Source organism: Gymnodraco acuticeps, unplaced genomic scaffold (assembly GCF_902827175.1).
Source record: "Gymnodraco acuticeps unplaced genomic scaffold, fGymAcu1.1, whole genome shotgun sequence".
NCBI classification, from domain to species: domain Eukaryota; kingdom Metazoa; phylum Chordata; class Actinopteri; order Perciformes; family Bathydraconidae; genus Gymnodraco; species Gymnodraco acuticeps.
This window is the reverse complement of record NW_022990023.1, coordinates 3,674,850-3,696,490: the sequence shown is the minus strand read 5'-3', so window position 1 is coordinate 3,696,490 and position 21,641 is coordinate 3,674,850. Positions and strand designations below refer to the sequence as shown.

The window sequence follows — 21,641 nt, the reverse complement described above, 5'->3', positions numbered from 1 at the left end:
CAGCGGTTTTGTGTATAAGAAAGAATAAGGATGAACACAACTCAATCAGGGTGTTACACAATTTGAGTGTTGTATGTCTTGTGATAATGGACCAAGAGTCTCTTTAAATAAAGATGATGATGATGATGATGAATACATTGGACTATGTACAATACAATTAACAGGTAACATTTCCACATTAAGATGTCTAAAGACAATTAAATTATATATATAGACAGTATATGTGTGCGTTGCCATTATTTGGTCGCCTGTAATGGCATCGTATCTCCTTTGCAAATACCTAGTTGTGTTTGTCTGTTATTAAATGAATTTAAATCTAGTTTTAAGTTAAAAAAGAAAATATGTAGTAATTGATTATTTTATTCCTTAAAAATAATACAAATATATTTATTAATTAAAAGAAGTCTTTAGTTGAAGCACTTAAAGTCATAGGTACCTCTTCATAAACCTATACAAGGTTTATAAAATGAGTTTAACTGCAGTTTAATGACTTCATGTAGCCTCAGCAGGTTAACCTCAACTCACACACAGGAGCTGTTGCTGTCAGCCAATCAGGATTCAATATTGTAGCTGCGTACTTGTTTATTGGGGTTAAATTAGAGCACTTCTTGGTAGCATCATGTCAGCTGATTGAATGACGTGTGTGTGCTATCAATCTGTATCCAAACGGGATGTTGTTAATTAGATTAAGTGGTGTGGAAACTTTTGGCGTGCTGTATGGCACTGTGATCTGAGGTCCTCCTAATTACTGTTGCACGTTGGTTCTCATGATCTCCCTTTTCAGAAGCAAATAGATCACAATGCAATTATTGTTTGTTGTATTTGCTTTGATTTGAGTAACCAGAGTTGTATTTTTTCAGTGCTTCAAGAAAGCATTGTGGTTAAGCTGTATTTCCTTTGCTAATGAAGAATTCCAGCAGTTTCTGGTCTGCAAAAACAACTCGGCACGTTGGCGCCCTCCTCAGGTACCTGGGAGACTTGCTCCAATGTAAGTGCATTGTCACCAAAAGTGGAAGCTTCATAGTTTTGCATGATTTAAAAAACAAGAATTGTGACTGATAATAAAATATTATGGCTCAGTAAAACCTACTTGTCATTCAAAGAGGTGAAAGCCTCTCAGTTTCTCTTGCATACATTTCAATTCAAGCACTTAAAACTAGAATAAACCCCCCATAGTAATAAATGACTCCCTAATTAACATATTTGACAACTGTGATATATCACAGTAAGTCAGAATTACAACTTAACTTAATTTTCTGTAAAGTTTCCATTGGGTAATTTCTTGGGTCTATTATTATGTTTACCATTACATTTGTACTGTCTGTTGTCTCTTTTGTGCCGTTTAGTGCAAAGGTTTGAACCATTTGAGCTATTTAAATCTGCTCCCTGCTTGAGTATCAATTCAACGGCCGAGGCTTAAGTCTAGCCGGCGGGACTGAAAGAAACTGTGTCACCCAATGGCGTGGGCTCCATTGTATCTAAAAGGCCTGAGCAGCACTCTGGGTATTGTTTCTTTTAAAGGGGAGTCAGGTTACCTTGGCAACGGCAGGATGCCTACCCATAGGCCGTGAGACAGAGAAAAGGCACGGCCAGAGAAGGAGGGAAAGAAAAGCGAAAAGAGACAAAAAAAAGAGGCAAGATACTTCCCAGCCCAGACTTTATTTGCTTTTTTTCAGTTTGTGTGTTTTGAGAAAGGGCTGGATGGCTGCAAGTGGGTTGGGACGGAGACCCAAGGAGGTGAGAATGTGTGTGTGTGTATTTGTGTGTGTGTGTGTGTGTGTGTGTGTGTGTGTGTCCTGTGCTGGTTTGTTTTGTGCGCCAAGCTATTGACATCTCTCTATCTGCCATACATTGACACTGAGAGCAAATTTGGTTTTGTTGAGGTTCAGTATTACTGTCAGTCTAATGAACTTGTTTTACACACTGGCTGAAAAGGCTTTTATGGCCAGTCATGCTGGCAATAGCATTCCTTGAAATCTATTTATTCCTTCAGACATTGTTACAATTCATGTGGAAAGTGTGACCATTCATTTGCAATTTAAAGGAACTTCCTTTGGTGCTTAAAGCCAACCCAACTAGAGGCAATGTACTTGTGTAACAATAGAGCAATTGTGTCACAATCACTGAGTATTTTGACCTTACAGGAGTTTGCAATGTCCTTGTTTTGACAGTGAGATCCAGCATCCTGTAAACAGAGGGCCATGCATGTTGCACTGCGGCCTCGCAGGTAAGCCTTTGTCATTGGATCAGCGGCCAGGAAGTAGTACAAATGTTTAGAGTGACTGATCCATGTCCCATCCAAACCTTTCCCTGCAGCTTGCACTGACACTTAGCTTTATTTAGCCTATTTAAAAAAATACAAATGTCATTCTCATTTTGAAAGCTTTGTAAACCGTTGCATATGAGTACATGATTATATTCGTTATCACCTGCTTAACTTCCCAAGCATGTGACCTCACAAAGTAAAGTAAAAATATGATTTCCTGTGATATGATGTTGTGATGAGTGCTCTGACAACTTTGATGAAATGCAGACATATACATTGAAATGAAAATAATTGGTTTGGATCTGAATCTGGAGCTTTATAGGCTCTTGGAGATACTTGAATGTTTTAGTGCTCGTTCTTGAGCTTGGCCACACCGTGTTTCTTTGGTTGAGGGTTGGTGGTTTTACTGGCCTGATGAAAGCGAGAGCAAAGTGACGGCTCTCTCTGCCCCAGTTACACTGAAGCAGGGAGCAGACGCATGATATAACGTCCCATCACGCTTCAGATATTTGTTTTGACACACCAGGGTCCTCACGTGGAGTCATGGAACAACTCAGTTCCCCACATTCTCAATGTATTTGGCAAAAGGCAATGTCAGGCTGTCAGATTTTATTATATCAGATCCGCTCTTAAAGTCAAATATATGATGTTTAAAGGAGATTTATCAAGTTGGTTATGACACATATTATCAGAAGGTGGTCTTTTATGTCATCTCCAATTTGTGGCCAATAAACATAAGAAAATAAAATGATGGAGTCGTTTAACTCTACTGAAAATCCTTATTTTTTTTATTTAAATAAATACGATGCAAAAGATTGGGCACTTCGGAAGAATGTAGATTAACTAATTTAATAACAAATAAATAAATCCACATATTAAGACAGTTGTTCTTCATTTTGGATGTTTTGAGAAATGAGCTGTAAGCAGACAACTTAAATGTCAAAGTTCAAAAATAATTGATCATTGATTGAAACTTAAAGTAAAAAGAAATGAGCAGATAGTTCAAAAAAGCAGGGAATTAAATGTAATGGATGAAAAGTTGAGTTAGCTAAAAGTTACATAAATAGCTATTGGATATATGGTCGGAATGGCTAGCTTAAAGTACAAAATGAATGGATACATATTTGAAATTATTAGCTTGATTACAACAAAAAATGACAAAATCCAGTTGTAAATTGTGCGAAACATGGAGTACTTACGTTTGTCAGAAGCTATGGCGAGCCACTGATGTGCTGTAGCCTATGCTGTTTGCTGCAGCATGTGACGTGATTTATCTGTGTTTTGTTTCCCTCTAGTGGATGCCTGGTGCTCTGTCTGTGCCTCTCTGCCTTCACCCTGCTGCTGCAGAGCCTCTGGGTGCCTGCAGAGATAACCAGTGAGGAACCTGCAGGGAGGTCACCGGAGGAACAAGGTAACACACACACACACACACACACACACAGTTTAGGTTTAAAGGTGGATTAAGCTAGAAAAATCATGCAGGAAACATGTAATAACATGTATTGCACCAAAGCCATGGAGTTGGAGCAGCACTGATAATGAATAATAAACACATTGCATATCCTGTGTGATATCTGTACACTAAACATTGATTTTGGAAATAGAGCAGCCGTATGCATATTTTGAAGAGATTTACTGTATTTGCAGTGGATAAGAGCTGATCAAACTATATTTGCAAGTGTTTGATGAAGCTTTGTACACAATCCGCGGAGGGTCCTCTCATGTGTGTGACAGTTGTGGGTTGCGGTCAAAAGACTCCTGTCCAACAATTGTCTGGCTAAACTGTTTCCCCTAAAGGAGGGAATATAAGGGGGCAGGAGACAAGCTTTGTTCCTGGTTTACAAGGAAGAGACACATGTTGTCAACAATCTCCTGCAGAGTAGGTTTTTCTGTCAAATTAGCATTCTGAGGATCACATTAGCACATTCTGGAGCCAAAACTCCTCCAGGCTTCTTGATCAACAAGTTATTTTTAAACATGATGAGGAGCATTTTGGAAAAAACATGCAGCAAGATCCACTCTGGCTGAGGAGATCTCATTAATGTTCAATGGTCTATTTGTTACTTTTGTCAGGAATCTTGATTTAGGCCCTTTCTTGAGAGTCTTTGCACAATTTAAATATTTTCTTTTTCACTTCAATTTAGATGGCTGGCTGAATACTGACATATAAACCATTGTATGGATTTAGTTAAATGCATCCATGGTTTTCTTTGTGTCAAAGACTTAGATCAGATATATCAATTGTATCACATGAAAGGACTTTTTATCCAAACATCCTGATCCTTTTCTTCTCAAATTGTAGAAACATTGTTTTTAGCTGACAATATAAACCCAGTCCCACAATAGCGCTGTGCTTTGAGGGACCCACCACGAGTTGTTGTGTACAAAGAGCCACCCAGCAGTAGTTGTGTTGGAAATTGACTGCATGGGGGAAGCGGTTGGTCAGCTCACAGTTTATCTAGCTCAAACTGACCAAATGCTTATTTCCAAGCATTCTGCGGGAAACATTATCCGTCTGACCGAGCCATTACATGTTATATTCAATCTTAAAATCAACCCTTTTCACCACAACCCTGGAAGTGACATGATATAATTCAAGTTTAATTGGTGTGCTTGCTTCAGGAAAAAAGGATGCTGTCCGAAAATAGAGTTTCACCCACATTTCAGGTTTCAAGTTCCCTTAATTGTCATGTCCACAACATACAGATACGCAGTTGGTAAGGAATATCATAGATTTCAGGCTCCCTCCAACACAAACAAATATGTATAAAAAGAAAAACACATAAGTAAATATTGGAAACATAAAAAGGAGCTTTACACACATCTACTCACAGCCTCCCACACACATTGTTTTATAAGCTACTCATACCTTTATACGTTTTTAAATGATGTGATCATATATTTATCTCACACAACTGGCATTAAGTTGTTACAGGATCCCGCCTCTTCTCCCCCATTCATCTTTCATTACGTCTGTGCCCATAGGGTCCCGGTGCGTTTAAGTAGTGATATGCTGAGAGTCAGCTGAGCAAACAGAGACAAAGTGACATCACCAGTCTGGTGGATTTTACTGTGTATCACAAGTTAAAGCTCAATCCCCAAGGAAACCCAAACTCTAACCTCAAATCAACCCTAACATCACCAGCAACCCCCCAAATATAACACTCAATGTTCCTCATTCACTGCCAATGTAAGTCTTTTAACAGTCCTCCTTGCCTCATACAAATATTTCAATCAAGCCACCCTTGATCTGCCATCTCATATGGTTTATTGAAGACCCTCCGGCAGGCCTTAAAATGCACATTCACTGTTTTTAGTGTTATGTCTGGTAACAGAGTAGAAGGCTGGCAACTAGCTGGCTAACAGAACACTAACACTAGATGGCATATCAGAGCTAAACCAAGACAAACAAGAGCTACTGTCAACTTTTAATTTAACATTGCTTGTTGAATTAGTTACAATGAGTAGAAACAACAGGTGGGTTATTTGTTATGGCCTTGGAAAACCGCTTTGCGAATGAGTCTTGTAACATTTGGAAGCCCTTGTCTCTGAATGCACCTTAGATGCAAGTGAGATATTTTTTGCCATGGATAATCGTTCTCAGTTACTTTACATCAGTAAAAACAGGTGGAAAAAAAGTCTTGGCAGGTGAGTGTTTAATTTGTTATACTCACAACAACAGGCTTAAAGGTCACCTATTATGCAAAAAACTTTTTCATGTATTTTCTACATCAACATGTGTCCCCCCCCTCTGTGTAAAGAGATTCTGAAAGTTTCAGGAAAATATATTCGCTCTCTTTTTGTACTTACTGATCCATTTAAATAAAAACTTGAGCTGATCAGATTTTGGCCACTTTATGATGTCATAACGATTTGTTGGCTTGTGTAACCATTAGCCAATCACCAACCAAGGTACCCCCCCCCCCACCCACCTTATCACCTGAATCTCCTCCTAGAGCACCATTGTGTTCTTTTAAACCAGATATCTCTCAGGGGGCGTGGGGAGGGGCTCCTTATTTTCATCTAAAGTAACAGACAGAGAATCAGCACTTTTGAAACAGGGCTGAAACAGAGGGGATTATGGGATGCTACAATGCATGATCTGTTTGGTATATCTGAGACCTATAATATATTGATGAAAAACAGTATAATAGGGGACCTTCAACACTACATTGTGTTCTGCATGAAGTAAAGCTAATATATAGGAAGGAACTTTTTTTTTTTTACCTAGTCCTATGTGATAAACACACACAAAAATAGAACAGAAAACAAAGTTCAGACTTGGAAAATGTATCCCCACAACTGTTATTGCTTGAGGCAAAAATAGTTAATCTGAATGAAAAAATACATATTTCTCTCACATTAAGCTACTTTATCATTTATTATAGTAAATATTGTCTTATTTTCCTTGTAAAATATTGGACACTACTTCAGGGCAAGGAAAACTGAACTGCTTACGTCTCAGTTCTGCTTCGAGGTAATTCCCTCTGACAAGGGGCTGCAAAGAGATGTCGCATCGTTTTAAGGGTGCACAAACTCTTAGGAAAATCTATGTAAATGTGCTGTTAGTGAATAGGAGGCCAGCTATTTTAGCTCAAGCTTTCAACCATCTATTTCTATGGTAACATTCACAAAAACAAATGCATACTGTATGAGTTTGTCTCTGTGTGTGTGTGTGTGTGTGTGTGTGTGTGTGTGTGTGTGTGTGTGTGTGTGTGTGTGTGTGTGTGTGTGTGTGTGTGGGCTGTCTCTAAAACCACAAAGCAACATGAGATGACCATAAAGCTCCAGTTCAAATTTCATTAAAACGTTTTTTAATAAAATTCCCTATATGTGACTATATGCCATTACCCCCTGCATGGAACATGGAAAATACACATAACCATAATTGCTGTGTGGTTTTTCAGCAGATCAGGCTAAGAAAACGGCATTACATAACCCTGCTGTTTAATGATGCTCAGAACACGATTTGCCATGACATAATACACAATATTACTGCTTAAACATTATGATAATGATAATTCGATACTGTACATACATGACAGGCCATGTTGTATGTACTTTATGTCACAGGTAATCGCGGTCTTGGTTTTCGCCGCCTCGCTCTCCGTTTGGAGGCTCTGAGTACTCAGGTGCAGCGGCTGAGCAGAGAGAGGGATGTCCCCCAGCTGACCAGAGATGATCTCAGCCTGTTACTGCAGAGGTATTCAACAACATCTGCAGCCTATATACACAGATAATAAAGCTTATAGTGTTTGTGTAGTAGTGTGACTACATGTGGGTTTGTTTTCCAGCTTTAGAAAAGACCAATTAGGCTTAGCCCGCTTGATGGAGAAGGAGCTGAAGAGAGTCTCTATGAGGCTGGAGCAGCTCAGCCGTCACCAGCACAATACACCACCCCCACCTGAAGCCCTTATACACACAGGTAAAGCTCAGCACAGAACCTTATCAAATTATAATTTTTTTTTTCCTATAAGGGTTTTTTGATTGTGACTAATGTCTGCATACATAGCCTTGATGTTGAAAGACACCTTTAGTTGCTTTCCATGACTTGCTATACTTGTACATTACAGACTGTAGGCCTACTATAGATCAGTGGTTCCCAAACGGTGTGCCGCGGCACACTGGTGTGCCGTGAGGCAAGTCCGGGTGTGCCGTGGGATTTTGTGACAACCATACCTTATTATTGCAATATACAACTACACAAAAATAATTATTTTTTAATTTACTATATCAGTACTTTGTAGTTTATATGTAAGTAATCTGCGCGACTTGCGCGTCCACATCTCCACGTGCAGTGCTGCATAAACATGGCTGAGTCAGCGATAACTTTCGAGGGGTGGAGGTATGCCCATTATTTTGAGTTTGTCCGAAGAATAGACAGGAATGTGACGGTGAGGTGCAAACTGTGTCCAGGCCAGAAGCTGTTATCCACTGCTGTAAACACCACGTCAAACCTCAACAAACACCTGCAAAGAACACATGCTAAGGTGAAGCTAATGCACACGCTATTTGTTGTTTGTTTATATCACGTAGTCTGTTCTTCTTCTCTGTCTTCCGGTTGTTGCCTGTTTTGAATGACAAATACACACTACCGCCGCCTGCTGGTAAGGAAAGTTATTGCCACTCACGCATGCGCAGTTCGTACGTGCTCGGCGAGTAAAGTAACGAGTAAAGTAACGAGTTACTTTATATAGATAGTAACAAAGTAGTGTAATATATTACTTTTTTAAAAAGTAATATGTAATATATTACATTTTTTTAGTAACGACCCCATCTCTGGAGTTGGCGTTCTCTACTCTGGTTTACATGAAGAACAACAGGAGGTCACAGCTCTCTGTTGAACAGGACTTGCGAGTGGCCCTCTCCTCAGTGCCACCAAGGATTAAAAAATACTGTGCGCCCCGACAGGCACATGTATCTCACTAATTTGTAAGTCGGCAAAATATTTACAATAGCACATGTTTCAATGCTGATTGCTGAAATGTTACATTTATAATTTGTAGTTCAGGACCATGGACAATGCAGCTTCCTTGCATTGACAGTTCTCTGTGCTGAATTTCTGCTGAGTTTCCTTTGCCTCATTTTTTATTTTGTGACCTGTCTGGTTTAAATGAGTGTGTTGCTGCTTTGATGAAGCCTAATTTGATAAAGTTTCAAATTAATTTCTGAAATATTTCGTTAATAAATATTTCACGAGTAATATAGTTGTCTTTGTCACATTTTATTTAGCATTAGTAAATAATTATGCACATTTACAGATATTTTACATGATATGAGTGATAACACGTGTTATAAGGGCTATTTTGCACAATAGGTGTGCCTTGAGATTTTTACTAGTCCTTTGGTGTGCCTTGGGCACAAAAAGTTTGGGAACCACTGCTATAGATTACTAAACTGTGTAACTTCTACAATACTTACAATCTAACCTATAGTTTTATGTCACCTCATTATGTTGATTTATAATACATTTTTGCAGAAAGAACCATTATATCCATTATATCTCCCGCTGTCCAAATACACTTATACTACATATACACTTATACTACACTTATACTACATATAAGCAGAGTTGGGTGTAACGCGTTACAAAGTAACGGAGTAGTGTAACGTGCTACTTTTATAATTCAGTAATCACACTACAGTTACTAACATTGCCCCGACACGCGTTACTTCGTTACTTACTAAAATCAGTCATAATAAAACCTCAACAAACACCTGCAAAGAACACATGCTAAGGTGAAGCTAACGCACAGCTATTTGTTGTTTGTTTATATCACGTAGTCTGTTCTTCTTCTCTGTTTTCCGGTTGTTGCCTGTTTTGAATGATGAATACACACTACCGCCGCCTGCTGGTAAGGAGAGTTATTGCCACTCACGCATGCGCAGTTCGTACGTGCTCGGCTGAAGTCTTTGCGGTGTCTGGTTCCAGTGCAACACATGGCCAACACGCAGGAGAACACGCCGACGCAACAGCTTGAGCAGAGATAGACTGCGCAAAATATACAGATAGCAGGAGACAGAGGACAGCCATGGTCAGATAGGAAAACATTCATGCGACAATGGAAACTGAACTAAAGAGAACATTTGAAACTTTAGCAGTCTGCATGATCTGCCTGCAGGGAGGGGCGGGCCGGCCCTGCGAGTAAAGTAACGAGTTACTTTATGTAGAGAGTAACGAAGTAGTGTAATATATTACTTTTTAAAAAAGTAATATGTAATATATTACTTTTTTTTAGTAACGATCCCATCTCTGCATATAAGTGTGTTATGTAACCAATCATCAAAATACTAACTGGATAATTGTGGCGTGGCATACTCATGTACCCGTTACGACCCGCCCTCTACTTAATGGTAGAGACTCGTTGGGGAGACCCGCAACAAAGAAAACACAGCAAACACGCAGCAGTTAACGGTGTTCATTTATTGATACATCCGTACTTACATGGCCAATCGGCAAATAACAATGCACTGGAGGACAGGAAACAAACAAAAGGATAAAGGGGCGCCTGGGCCTGCCACACCACGGGCCGTAGGAACAGGGCCGCCCCTCCCTACAGGCCAATCACGCAGGCTGCATGGGGCCCCGCCTTGCGCAGGGGGCCCCGCCCAGAGGGCCTCAGCTGCTGTGCGCAGTTCTCCGCTCAGTTCTCCACGCACAGCGAGAGAGAGTGAGAGGTGAGAAGGGGTGAGCACGTCTGTAACCCGACACCGTTGCGATGAATTGACATCTGACCAATCACGGCTTTGATACGGCCACTAGTGCAGGTGAAGAGATGTCGGTGAAAAGACAGTTTCAGTCCGGCACAAGGAAGAGGGGATAAAAACAAAACATGAAGAAACTAGAGCATCACTCGAAGGTGGGTTATTGTATGAGTCAAATGTACAACTTGCGAATGTTGTATAAGTCAAATTGCCAATTGCCATATTAAAACATCAGCTGCAATTCACGACATGAAGAAGGCAGTCTCTGCAGAGCATATAGGCTAATGGAGATGCAGTTATTTCCAGCATTCTTTATTTAACATTCATTCAAGTATGTTATGCCTTTTATCTGCTAATGTACAGGAGGAAGAGTGATACACTGTCCGTCTAGTTGCCTTAAATAACAGTTAAAGTTTACAGCCTAAAAAACATGGAGCATTGTTTCCCCTTTTATTCATTTTTATGTCAATTTGCACATTTCATGGTGATGCTCAGCCTCTCCCCTTAACTCCTAACAGTCATCATCATGTCAACCACAACACAGAGAAATACTGATAGAAATGTGTGTGTAGTTGTTGATACATTGCTGACAGAGAGAACTAGAATACAGATTTAAGAAATATCAGTTTTTGAGCATGTCATAAGCATGTTTTGTCTTGAATATATTACAACTAAATTATAATAAAATAATATAGTATTTATATTATTGAATTGATTATGATTATGATTATTATTATTAGTAGAAGTAGTTTATTTGCATTCATTATATTTTAAACTTTTTGAGGCTAGTATTTGGCAGGAAATGCAGACGTACATGCACATTTACCATTTACCCCACTGTATACAAAAGTAACTGTGTTGATACTAATAATAAACAGGAATTATATTTATATAAGTAGCCTACTTTGTTTCCAAAAAAATGTGTTTCACTCCTGTCGGTTGGGGGGGGGCCTCATCTCACAATGTCGCTTGGGGCCCCAAGTTGGCCAGGGGCGGCCCTGCGTAGGACCCAGAGCTTCCCTCCGCTACCCAGAAACCTAACAAATCCCTGCGGGAGAAAACAAAGCCGCGAAAACCTAGACTACCTGTTCCACCAGAGTACATAAGATACAAACACTAGGAATCTACAGATCCTGAAGCAGAAGAAGGAGGAAGACCACGGACAACCTCCTCTGGCGTTAAGATTGGGGAAGAGAAATCTTCTCATCCAGCTTCTGCTTTTCAAGTCCCCAGCTGAACGTAATTAGGACACCTGGGGGAGGCGGAGCCAGGGGCGGACCAGGTGTGTCTGTGCAGCAGGGAGACAGAGACAAACAGGAGAGGAGCACGTAACAGTACCATATATTACAAGTCTTTCAAAACAAAGCCAAAAAAAACATATTCGCTCAAACAACTCAGTGCTTCTCAAAGTGTGGTCCGCGGACCACTGGTGGTCCGTGAGCGCCCCTTAGTGGTCCGTGAGTATATTGGTAACATTTCACATTTGAAATAAATGAATAAATGTAAGTTTTCCGCACTCTCGCGGGAATATCTCCGCAATGGAGCGAGCTTAAGTTTCACTTTCGATTGCTTAATATAGCCCAGTGCAACACCTTCGTCACACATGTAGCCGCCTGTTTGTACCATTTTCAGGCGATTTGTAATCTGTTCTAGAAAAACGATGTGTTTTGGATATTTGTGGAGTTAGGTGGTCCGCGAGTGTTTTTTTATTGGTTAAGTGGTCCTTGGTACGAAAAAGTTTGAGAAACACTGCCCTATATGCAAAACATACATTTTCTACAGTGTCAGAGATGCTTTGAACACATATTTTCAATTAGAAAAATCTTATTTTAATAAAAATGCAAGAACGGAGGGTGCTAAAAGGATTAGACAGGCAAAGAGTCTGCTTCTCGTACACCTACTTTTCTCTGTATGTATGAAGAGTTCAGGAGACAGTTTTGTATCCAACTGTTTAGTTTGGATTTGTCATGTCTTGATTGTCATGTCCAAATAATTAGATTTGAGCAGATATGGAAGATCTATGTGGTTTAAATAAGCCTGACTTGGTCCAAGGAGTGACATTTAGACTTAGAAAGCAGGCGTTTCCACAAATATAGCCAAATGTAGCTTTTATGATATGGTGCACTGCAAAAAGCAGTGTGTTGCCCGATCTAAATTAGAGACTTAAGGGTTAATTCCAGCTATAATATGCTTTAACATACTGACTACACCAAATATATACACTCTCCCCTCCCTGCATGTTGGCAGCTTTAGTAATTGCAAGCTTTTCCGTGGTTTACTGCGCTGGTAGCGTGATACTCGGAGCCAAATGCACGGTTCATAGCCTCAATGGAGGGTTAACCACACAGTGAAATTAACAAGCTGTGATAATGGAGGGTGTGAATGGGGGGGTTAAAGGGCAGTGGGTGCAGGTGGTTATGGGGGATGAAGTCCTTGAATAGAAGTTTAACAAGTCCCACAGAGCCAGTGTCGATCAACTGGCCGTGGGGAGAAGAAAAAAAAGTTTACATCTACACTACGACCCTCCGGAGAGGTGTCAGGTGAGAGCTGGGTTACGCACCCTGGTTGGCATGCGAGGGGAAGTGTGTGTGTGTGTGTGTGTGTGTGTGTGTGTGTGTGTGTGTGTGTGTGTGTGTGTGTGTGTGTGTGTGTGTGTGTGTGTGTGTGTGTGTGTGTGTGTGTGTGTGGTGTGTGTGTGTGTGTGTGTGTGTGTGTGTGTGTGTGTGTGTGTGTGTGTGTGTGTGTGTGTGTGTGTGTGTGTGTGTGTGTGTGTGTGTGTGTGTGTGTGGTTGAGAGTCTGCATGCTTACATCCTTTCCCAAAAAGGTAACTCATATGGGCCACACAGACACCATGCCGTGCAAATGAGGGAACACACTTGTCGACATGCACACACACACCACCCGCATGCACACAAACACACGCTTCCCCATCATCAGTCTTTTCCCCCCCTTACCCTCCACCTCTCACATTACCTCACACCCATAAAATAGGACCAAATTACCCAGGAGTCCTTTCACCAACTTGTCTACTCGTACTCTTGTTTTTGCAGAGCGAGCACTTTTTTATACAGCCTATCACTGTTTTTAGGCTTTCACACCTCGGCTGTGCCTCCGAGTTTTCTTATCTTTTTTTTCGGTTTTACTACGTTGTTTTACAAAGTTAAGGACTGTGTATTTTGGCCTTGGCTGGCATTGTAAAAGGTTATGTTTGGTAGGAGGCAGGTTGGTCAGGTGTGTGTGAGCGTGTGTGTTCATTCCAGTTGATTGACATTGGCTAGAGATGGTGGGGGGCTTACGGGAAAGGGCCTCTGAGAACACACTGCCTCTACTCTCATGCCTCTTACATGCATGGCAGCACTATACGTCGTGCTGTGTGATGGCTGCTATTCACTGTGAACATTTCTGTATAGAGGTTGTATATCAAAGTTATTATCCACTGTTCTTCATTACCCACGTTGATTCAACTCCACAATGTGCTTTCTGTTACTAAAGCCAGGATGGTGGAATAATGATGCATTGAAAATGAAAAACTGAACAGAAACACTGTGTGTGTGACGGCTAATATCTCACCCGTAGGGCCCAAGGAGAAGTGTGAGGTGCCAACGGATCGTGCATATCCGGTGTGTGCGGAGAAAGTGGAGGTGAGAAAGTGTGGTAGCATGAACTTAATGGCTCTGTGTGTGCACTGTTAAGATAAGATAAAATAAGATGAACCTTTATTAATCCCTGAGGGGAAATTCAGTTGTACAAAGCAGCAACAGGGTAAGCGTGAAAAAACAGGACAGCAAAGATTCAGACAGATTAATAAAAAATAAAAATCTAGAAAAAAAAAAATAATAATAATAATAATAAAAGACTATGAAATAGGAGATGAGTCGTATTGAAGTGTTTACCTCTAGAGTTTAATATTTAGTCCCCAGTATATGAGCTGGATTTGAAAATAATGGGTAGATGTAAATATTGTATGGTGTTAAAAGTGTGCCTTGTTATTTTGGCTGATTTAACATCCGTCTCTCTGTCAGTTCCTGCGGGCCCGATGGCAGTCAGACCCCTGTTATGCCTTTTATGGGGTGAATGGCACCACCTGTTCCATATTGACATACCTCAGCCAAATAGAAGACTTTTGTCCCCCTCGTCTTGGAAGAAACCACTCTGCGCTGCCATGGCACCAGAAAAATCACTCCTATACAAAGAAGGTAAAACCACAGCGTGTTTATGCAACTGTACAATTCATGTAGAATAAGGCAAGACACTATGGGCTAAAATTGTTGATTTTCTCAAGCTTTAGTCAATTTTGAGATTACGGGCTATGTGGCTTTTAAAACATTTTCTTTCCATACATTTCTTTGCCTTATTGTACCTATTGTATCGTACCTACACTACCAACTAGCGTCTCCTCTCATTTTTCTCCACTGAAAAACTAAAACACTACTATTATTTCTAAGAGATGTACACACTTTGCAGTACCTCACCGTTCTACACTATGATTGCACACAGGCTGAGATACGTACAACTCTGAACCCGCTGCATGCGGCCATCAGGAACAACAGCAGCCCTGCCGTAACCTTCATCCGGTCCAGAGTGGAGAGGATGTCTGAGCGATGGAAACAGGCTGCTGTGAGGATGAGACAGAGCAACAACCAGACTGACTCCACCCAGATGAAGGTATAACCTGCAAGACATTACCACAACATATGTTTAGCGTCTGTGCTCAAAATATGTAAAAGCCTTGTTTGTAGATACTGATTTCTAATAAAATGTTCTAAAAAAAAATACTTTTCACACTTAGTTGAAACTCACTTCACGTCAATATAGTAAGAAGTGGTTACCCTTTCTTCCACTTGACTGTTTTTTTAGGGGGTATTTCCAAATATTGAATTACAGCAAAATACATAAGAATACAATAAATAGTTTGGAGGACAAGAATGTCTTATGAAATGAGCTATTAGATATCAATAGTCATGCTTAAAAAACAAAAAGGATGAAAACATGCAAACCTACATTTTTCTAAGCAGTATTACAAGCATAATTAACGAAACAATTTATGTTTACAAGTTTATGTTGGCTTGGCACTAAAAAGGCCCTTACCTCCCATCCTCCAGGTGCTGCTTTATCCCGGGGCCCTGGCGGGGAGTGCTGGCCAGCGTTTCGAGGCTCTAGTGGAGAGGGGGGGTCCTCTGGGGGAGCTGGTCCAGTGGGCCGACCTCAGCGCCTCCCTGACAATCCTGGGACACAACCTAACCTTCAGCACCTCACAGCAACAACTCCACAGGTCGGCACCACTGTCATATACAAATACTTTGACAAAAAATACGATGTAGTGCTTAGCGCTGTGATGTGTGTTTATTGTGGCTGTTTCAGTCTCATAGGGGCTGCGCCAGGCCGAGGCAGTTGTCCAATCCAGAGGCCTCTGACCTTTGACCTGATCTACACTGACTACCATGGCCTCGCTCACCTTCAAGGCGCCATGGGACTGGCTTTCCTGCATTACCAGTACGACCACCATTTTCTATAATCAATCATGTTAATCAGTATCTATTCTCTAAATAAAATGTCATCTTTAGTTTACAGTGGCACGGTTAGAACATGTACAATGAGCTACACATGTGTGTCAAAGTATTTGGGATAAAGACATTTAATGGTGGATAAAGACTTAAATAAATATCACCACATCCTTGTAGGCCGCTGAATATATATCCTGCCAAAAGTGAAAGAGGTTACATTTGAAATTGTTAACGCAACTGTAGAAAACTGGTGTTTATCAATGTAAGAATACATTTTGTGATTTACAAATTATTTAAAATTATCTTTAGATGTCGCTTCAGAATCCTGGACTCTTTTGGCACTGAACCAGCCTTTAACCTGGGGAGTTATGCACGCAGTCATGGATATAAAACCCTGTGGGGCAGCTGGGATCTGCAGCCCCTGCAGTACATGACCATGTTCCGTAAGTCTGCATGTGTATTTGTGTGTGAGACCACAATCAATTCAGATATGCACTACCTAATACACACATTTGCAGCTCTGATCTTTCACATACACCCTTCCAAGCATCTTCACAGTGAGAGGAGGATTAATAGCTGGGGTCAAATAAACTTGGTGCCCAGACAGAGCTTTCATTCCAACACCTCTCCATGTCATCTTTCCCACCCTGCCAGAGAGGGACACAAGCTGGACACACTGGGCCAAGAGCCTGAAACACTGTTTATTTGTCCTGCTGAGGCGGAGACAGGGATGGATGTCAGCTGATGGCGGGGAAGGGGCAGAAAGAGAGAAACAAAGACATGAGAAAAAAGGAAAAAAGCTTGAGAAAAGAAGGGGTGTGTTTATGCTTCTGTTTTGAAATGGAGGAGAGGAAGATAGTCAATTGGAGACAAGCAGTTGAAGCAGAACGGTAAACAGGCAGCACAAACATTGAAAGCAAAAGAAACGATTCCTTCTCAGCTTCCTGTCAAACCCCCACATATTGCGTGAGTTTGATCGTATCAGAGTGCCGATGCATGGCTCTGCTAATCTGATAGTGAGACCAGACAGGTGTTAGAGACAAGTGGGGAGAAATGGAGCTGAAAAAGAACGAGGAGGAAATAATGTACGGGTGAACGAGGGGAGACTTGGCTCTTTAAACGTTGAGAAAGGAGAGAATGACTTATCCCGCACACCTCCCCAACACACACACGTTTTACAACTCAATGTGATGCTTGCACACACACACCTTTGCCAGCACATTCCTAGTAAAGTAAATACTCATCTTTCACACCTTCCTTAGTGTGTCAGGTGTCAGCTGCCTGTTCAAACAGCCAGACATATGTCGACTTCTCATTTCCTTTAACAGCTGATTTATACACTTCACAGCATGTTTTTCCTCTCGCACAGAATTTGAATCTTAACCATTTTTCAACTGTTGTGTTTTGTCTTTAATGTTGCTGATACTCTTTCCACACTGCTGCTTAGGGTGCAAAGGCATTCATTGTTTTTAATTAGGTTTTTCTGCAAAATAAGGACACTTTTAAGACAATAACTCACAAGTAAAGTTATACTATGCTACTATTGGAAAACTGTGTGCACTAGCTAGCTTTAATTTTGTGATTGGGGTTTTAAATGTGTGCATGGGTTCAGACAATAGACGTTGAGTATAAATCAAATCAAGTTTTATTTATATAGCACATTTATAAACGATTTTTGGTCGAGCCAAAGTGCTGTACATATAATAAAATTAGCCTACAGTGGAGACACTTTACAGCAAATACAACAGCACAGATTGTTCAGAATATCAGTATGAGAAATAAAAACGTATAATGTCCTCTATCTTTCTGTCTGTTTAGCTCATACTCCTGATAATTCCTTCCTGGGTTTTGTGAGTGAAGAGGCAGTGAAGGATGTGAAGGAGGAAGAGCTGGAGTCAGACTCCAACAGGAAAAACAGGATAGCAGTCGTCTACGGCAAACAGGACTACATGTGGAAGGTACAATGAACAGTATGGAAAGCATCTGTATGGAGAAAATCAGTTGTAAGCATGTCAAGAAGCCAGGTTCTTCACCGTTTTAGTGCAGATTTCAACAAGACATATTTTGTCATTTTGTACATGCTGTTGTTAAGATACTTTGTGTCCTGTATGTTATGTATGTGTGTGTATATACCAGGGTAAATCTGAGTATGTGGAGGTGATCAGTGAAGAGCTGGAGACCCACGCAACAGTCTATCAGCCTCCAGGACTCACATCAAATCTGCCCAGCTTCATCAGAAACCACGGCCTACTGACTCAGGAACACTTCCTACGACTTCTCCGTGGAGCCAAGGTCAGATAAGAGAACATATATAAAAAGGTGAAGCAACTAAATCTGAACATTATTTGAAGGTTATCTGCTGCTTCTCTCTCAGGTGTTTGTAGGTCTTGGGTTCCCCTATGAGGGTCCAGCTCCAATTGAGGCAATAGCTCTGGGGTGTGTCTTCCTTCAGCCCCGATTTGACCCGCCACACTCATCAGAAAACAATGACTTCTACAAAGGCAAGCCCACCACAAGACAGGTAGGTTACTCCTCAAACTCTAGATTTGAATACACATATGGCACATCCAATATTTAAATCTAAAGAGAGTAATTCACTTTGGATTACAGATCTCCTCCCAGCACCCTTATGCCGAGAAATTAATCGGCAAACCCCACGTGTGGACTGTGGATGTGTCCAACAAGACTGAAGTTCGGGAGGCCGTCAGAGCCATTTTACGCACAGAGGTGGTGACCTGAAAATAAGCAGTTTTACTGTTTACACATGTATTCAACCCCACACCTTATAATCCTATACATTTCAGTGGCAGTAGCAGGGTAAAAGGGCATGTGTATGTTTTTGCAGGTGAAGCCATTCACTCCCCGAGAGTTCACATGTGAAGGAATGCTGGAGAGGGTTCGTGATTACATTGCACACCAGGTACAGAGATTTAGCAGTGTAGGATAGACCTGTTGCAGTTTTTTTGGTGCTCTTTTTTCCTCGATAGATTCCTGACACGGCTTAATACAAATCTGTACGATAGCTGAACTTCAAGAGAGAGTTTTTGTGACATTAGAAGATGTTTTCAGAAACCATTTAGTTGTAAATTGATTCAAATGTTCAACTTTCTTCCTCTCAAATACCTCCAGGATTTTTGCAGTAAATCTCTTCCTACTTGGCCACCAGAATGTGCTCTAAGGGTGCACCTGGGTCCCCTGGGTCAGTCATGCGAAAGTGTGTGTCAACGGTCCTCCCTCGTGTGTGAGCCGGCTCTGTTTCACTACCTAAACACTCCTGCTGCACTCGCCCGGTAAGGAATCTGCCCACTGTACAGGTTGGGAAAAAAGACAGTTTAATAGAAGCTAAGAGCTGAAAAATAACCAACGTAAGGGACTTTGTATGTGAGGTGACTGTAAAACACATGCAAGTGCGTTATATCGTGCTCGATACAGCTGTCAGTCAACTTATTTTAGCATTCAGCATTGATGCTCCTCAATCAGAATATCAGACCAAATTAATAGCAACTCGATAACTAAAATGCTTTAATTACACCAATATATATGCTTTCATTTCCCATGTTATAGACTCAAGATAGGCTGCTCCAGCACCAGACAGGAAGTCAACCACCTGTTTCCTGCCTACAGCCCTTGGGGTCAACAGTGTGGCCTTCAGCAGGATCCTCTGTTGTTCAGTTGTGCCGGCTCCGACCTCTCTCAGCGCAGACTGTGTCCCTGTAGAGCTCACCTGCCTGGACAGGTGGCACTGAGCCCTGACTGCCTCTCATAAACACTATGAAAGAACTTAGGATAAAGCAGAAAGCGAAGAGGATGATGATGGAGAAAGTACCAAAGAGTCATCTGCAATAAAAACTGTACAGGAAAGAACTGATCTCGACCAAAGATAGCTTGCTGTCCTGCCAATGGTTTTGGAAGCTTTGAGGTATGTTAATTGATATCAAATCGTGATTTTCTTTGTATTACTCAGGAACCAAAAAACAATTGAAAGTGTTTTTAAAGAGTTGAATGATTAAATTCAAGGCCTGGTGTCTCATGGAGAATAAAAAACCTCTTTGTAGCTTTTCCTTGATCCCTTAAGCAAATAGTCTTTAAATGAACGCAAGCTGCACAAGGAAAAAGTGTTTATTTTTAATGGATATAAGTTAGAAGTGGCCCTTATGACTCTAAAGCCATTTAATTATCTCCACTTGCTCCAGATCTTACACAGTACAGTGCACTTCAATATTATGCTGAATAAGTATCTAATCATTCATATGCTTACAGTAATGTATCATGGTGGTCGGCGTTGCATGGGATTACTGCTCATGTAACGCTCAATGCATTGCTGGCTGCAGATATTAGCCCGGGCCTCGGAGGAGAGCGGGTGACAGCTTAAGTGATGAGGCTCATTATCTGAGTGAATCATGGATAACCTCTGGATGCCTTTGGGAGGTCATAGCCATATGACCATGATTATATTGTCATATAAACCATTGGTTCCCAACTGTCTTTGGCTTAGGAAACCCCCTCAGCTCTATTTAAATCCATGCCCCCCGCCAGTAAAGGCAGAACCTCATTGTTTGTCTTTCAAACACATATTTAGCGTAATTTAGACTGGGAAAAAAGTCACAGAAGGCAGGATTAATTATGTTTTCTTGAGTTATTTTACTAGAAATTATGATTTTGCTCATAACAGATGACTCATGTTGTCCCATGTTCTTGCATTTGCTACAGTATTATTCCTTCCCCGCCTCATGACCCACAGATACTTAAAGCCCCTCAAGGGTATTTTGCAGGTTGATATGAGCAAACGTGGAAACTTTACATAGTATGATTTGGCTACATGCAAAGAGAGGTAAGCCTGAACGTTTCCATTTCAAAAGCCTTAAATGGTCACACAGACTTATCCCATCATCTCTGCCTGCAAAACAGCCAGTGAAAGAAACAGATGATAACAACTAAAGGCCAAACTACAGTGTTGTAAGTGATGGGGTGCTGGATTTACATGGCACAGCTGTTAGCAAAGATGGCTCCAACAATGGCAACACCCGGTTGATGTGAGCTGTTTCTTGGAAAGCACGCACCCATGAATGTTAATTGGCAGAACAAAATAGCTTTTCCTCCTTGGTGCACTTCATGTGACCAGAACATAATTGTCTTTCAGGGATCAGACCTCTCAGGACTGGTCGACTATGAGATTGACCAGTAAATGCCTGTGAAAACGGGGGATGAAAACAACATTTTTGATGACTTTGGTAGAATAAATTGGACCTGTCAAATGTAACTTGTGCTTAATCAGCTGAACGGTCCAAAGATGATGGAAATGAACTTGTGTTCATGTCAAAAGGCTGCTTGGATTAAAGGAAAAATAAAAGTTGCTTTTGACTCAGAGGGAAGTCTCAAGAGGGAATTTCTGGTAAGTGATGTGTCATTTCTCGATGAGTCATGTTAATTCATATCAGTTACATGTGTTATGCCATATAAAATCTGTCACTCACCTCCCAGGGGGCTGATAGCAGAGGGTTCAAACTAAGGGTTCAAAAACAGAGTAGATATGAAGCTAATGCGTACATACACAAAGGTTCTAGTGTTCCACAACGCTGCCTACTTACCTCATGATGAATGGGACTGTATTAGAGTGCAAAACTGATAAAACCCATAGAAATAATCCTTAACAAATTGTAATCTC

At 41.0% G+C, this 21,641-nt stretch overlaps 1 protein-coding gene across 1 annotated transcript; it reads left to right on the top strand.

Annotated features, from left to right (window-relative positions):
* Positions 1-1,579: 1,579 nt before the first annotated feature.
* LOC117545070 (alpha-1,6-mannosylglycoprotein 6-beta-N-acetylglucosaminyltransferase B-like) lies at positions 1,580-21,343 on the top strand. Its single transcript, XM_034214743.1, has 18 exons — positions 1,580-1,737; positions 2,172-2,227; positions 3,562-3,677; positions 7,340-7,469; positions 7,561-7,691; positions 14,049-14,113; positions 14,495-14,668; positions 14,970-15,137; positions 15,575-15,744; positions 15,834-15,965; positions 16,286-16,419; positions 17,795-17,934; positions 18,113-18,268; positions 18,351-18,497; positions 18,587-18,703; positions 18,822-18,896; positions 19,106-19,266; positions 19,541-21,343. The coding sequence occupies exons 2-18, from the start codon at positions 2,202-2,204 to the stop codon at positions 19,740-19,742; spliced, it is 2,244 nt and encodes a 747-aa protein (XP_034070634.1). The 5' UTR covers positions 1,580-1,737; positions 2,172-2,201; the 3' UTR covers positions 19,743-21,343.
* The last annotated feature ends 298 nt before the right edge of the window (positions 21,344-21,641 follow it).

What these genes read in the sequence shown, in the direction of transcription:
- LOC117545070 (XM_034214743.1), top strand. Translation starts at nt 2,202, where the DNA reads ATGCATGTTGCACTGCGGCCTCGCAG. An exon ending in CTCAGCCTGTTACTGCAGAG is followed by an intron (nt 7,470 to 7,560) that starts GTATTCAACAAC and finishes TTTGTTTTCCAG; the next exon opens with CTTTAGAAAAGACCAATTAG. An exon ending in TGAAGCCCTTATACACACAG is followed by an intron (nt 7,692 to 14,048) that starts GTAAAGCTCAGC and finishes TCTCACCCGTAG; the next exon opens with GGCCCAAGGAGAAGTGTGAG.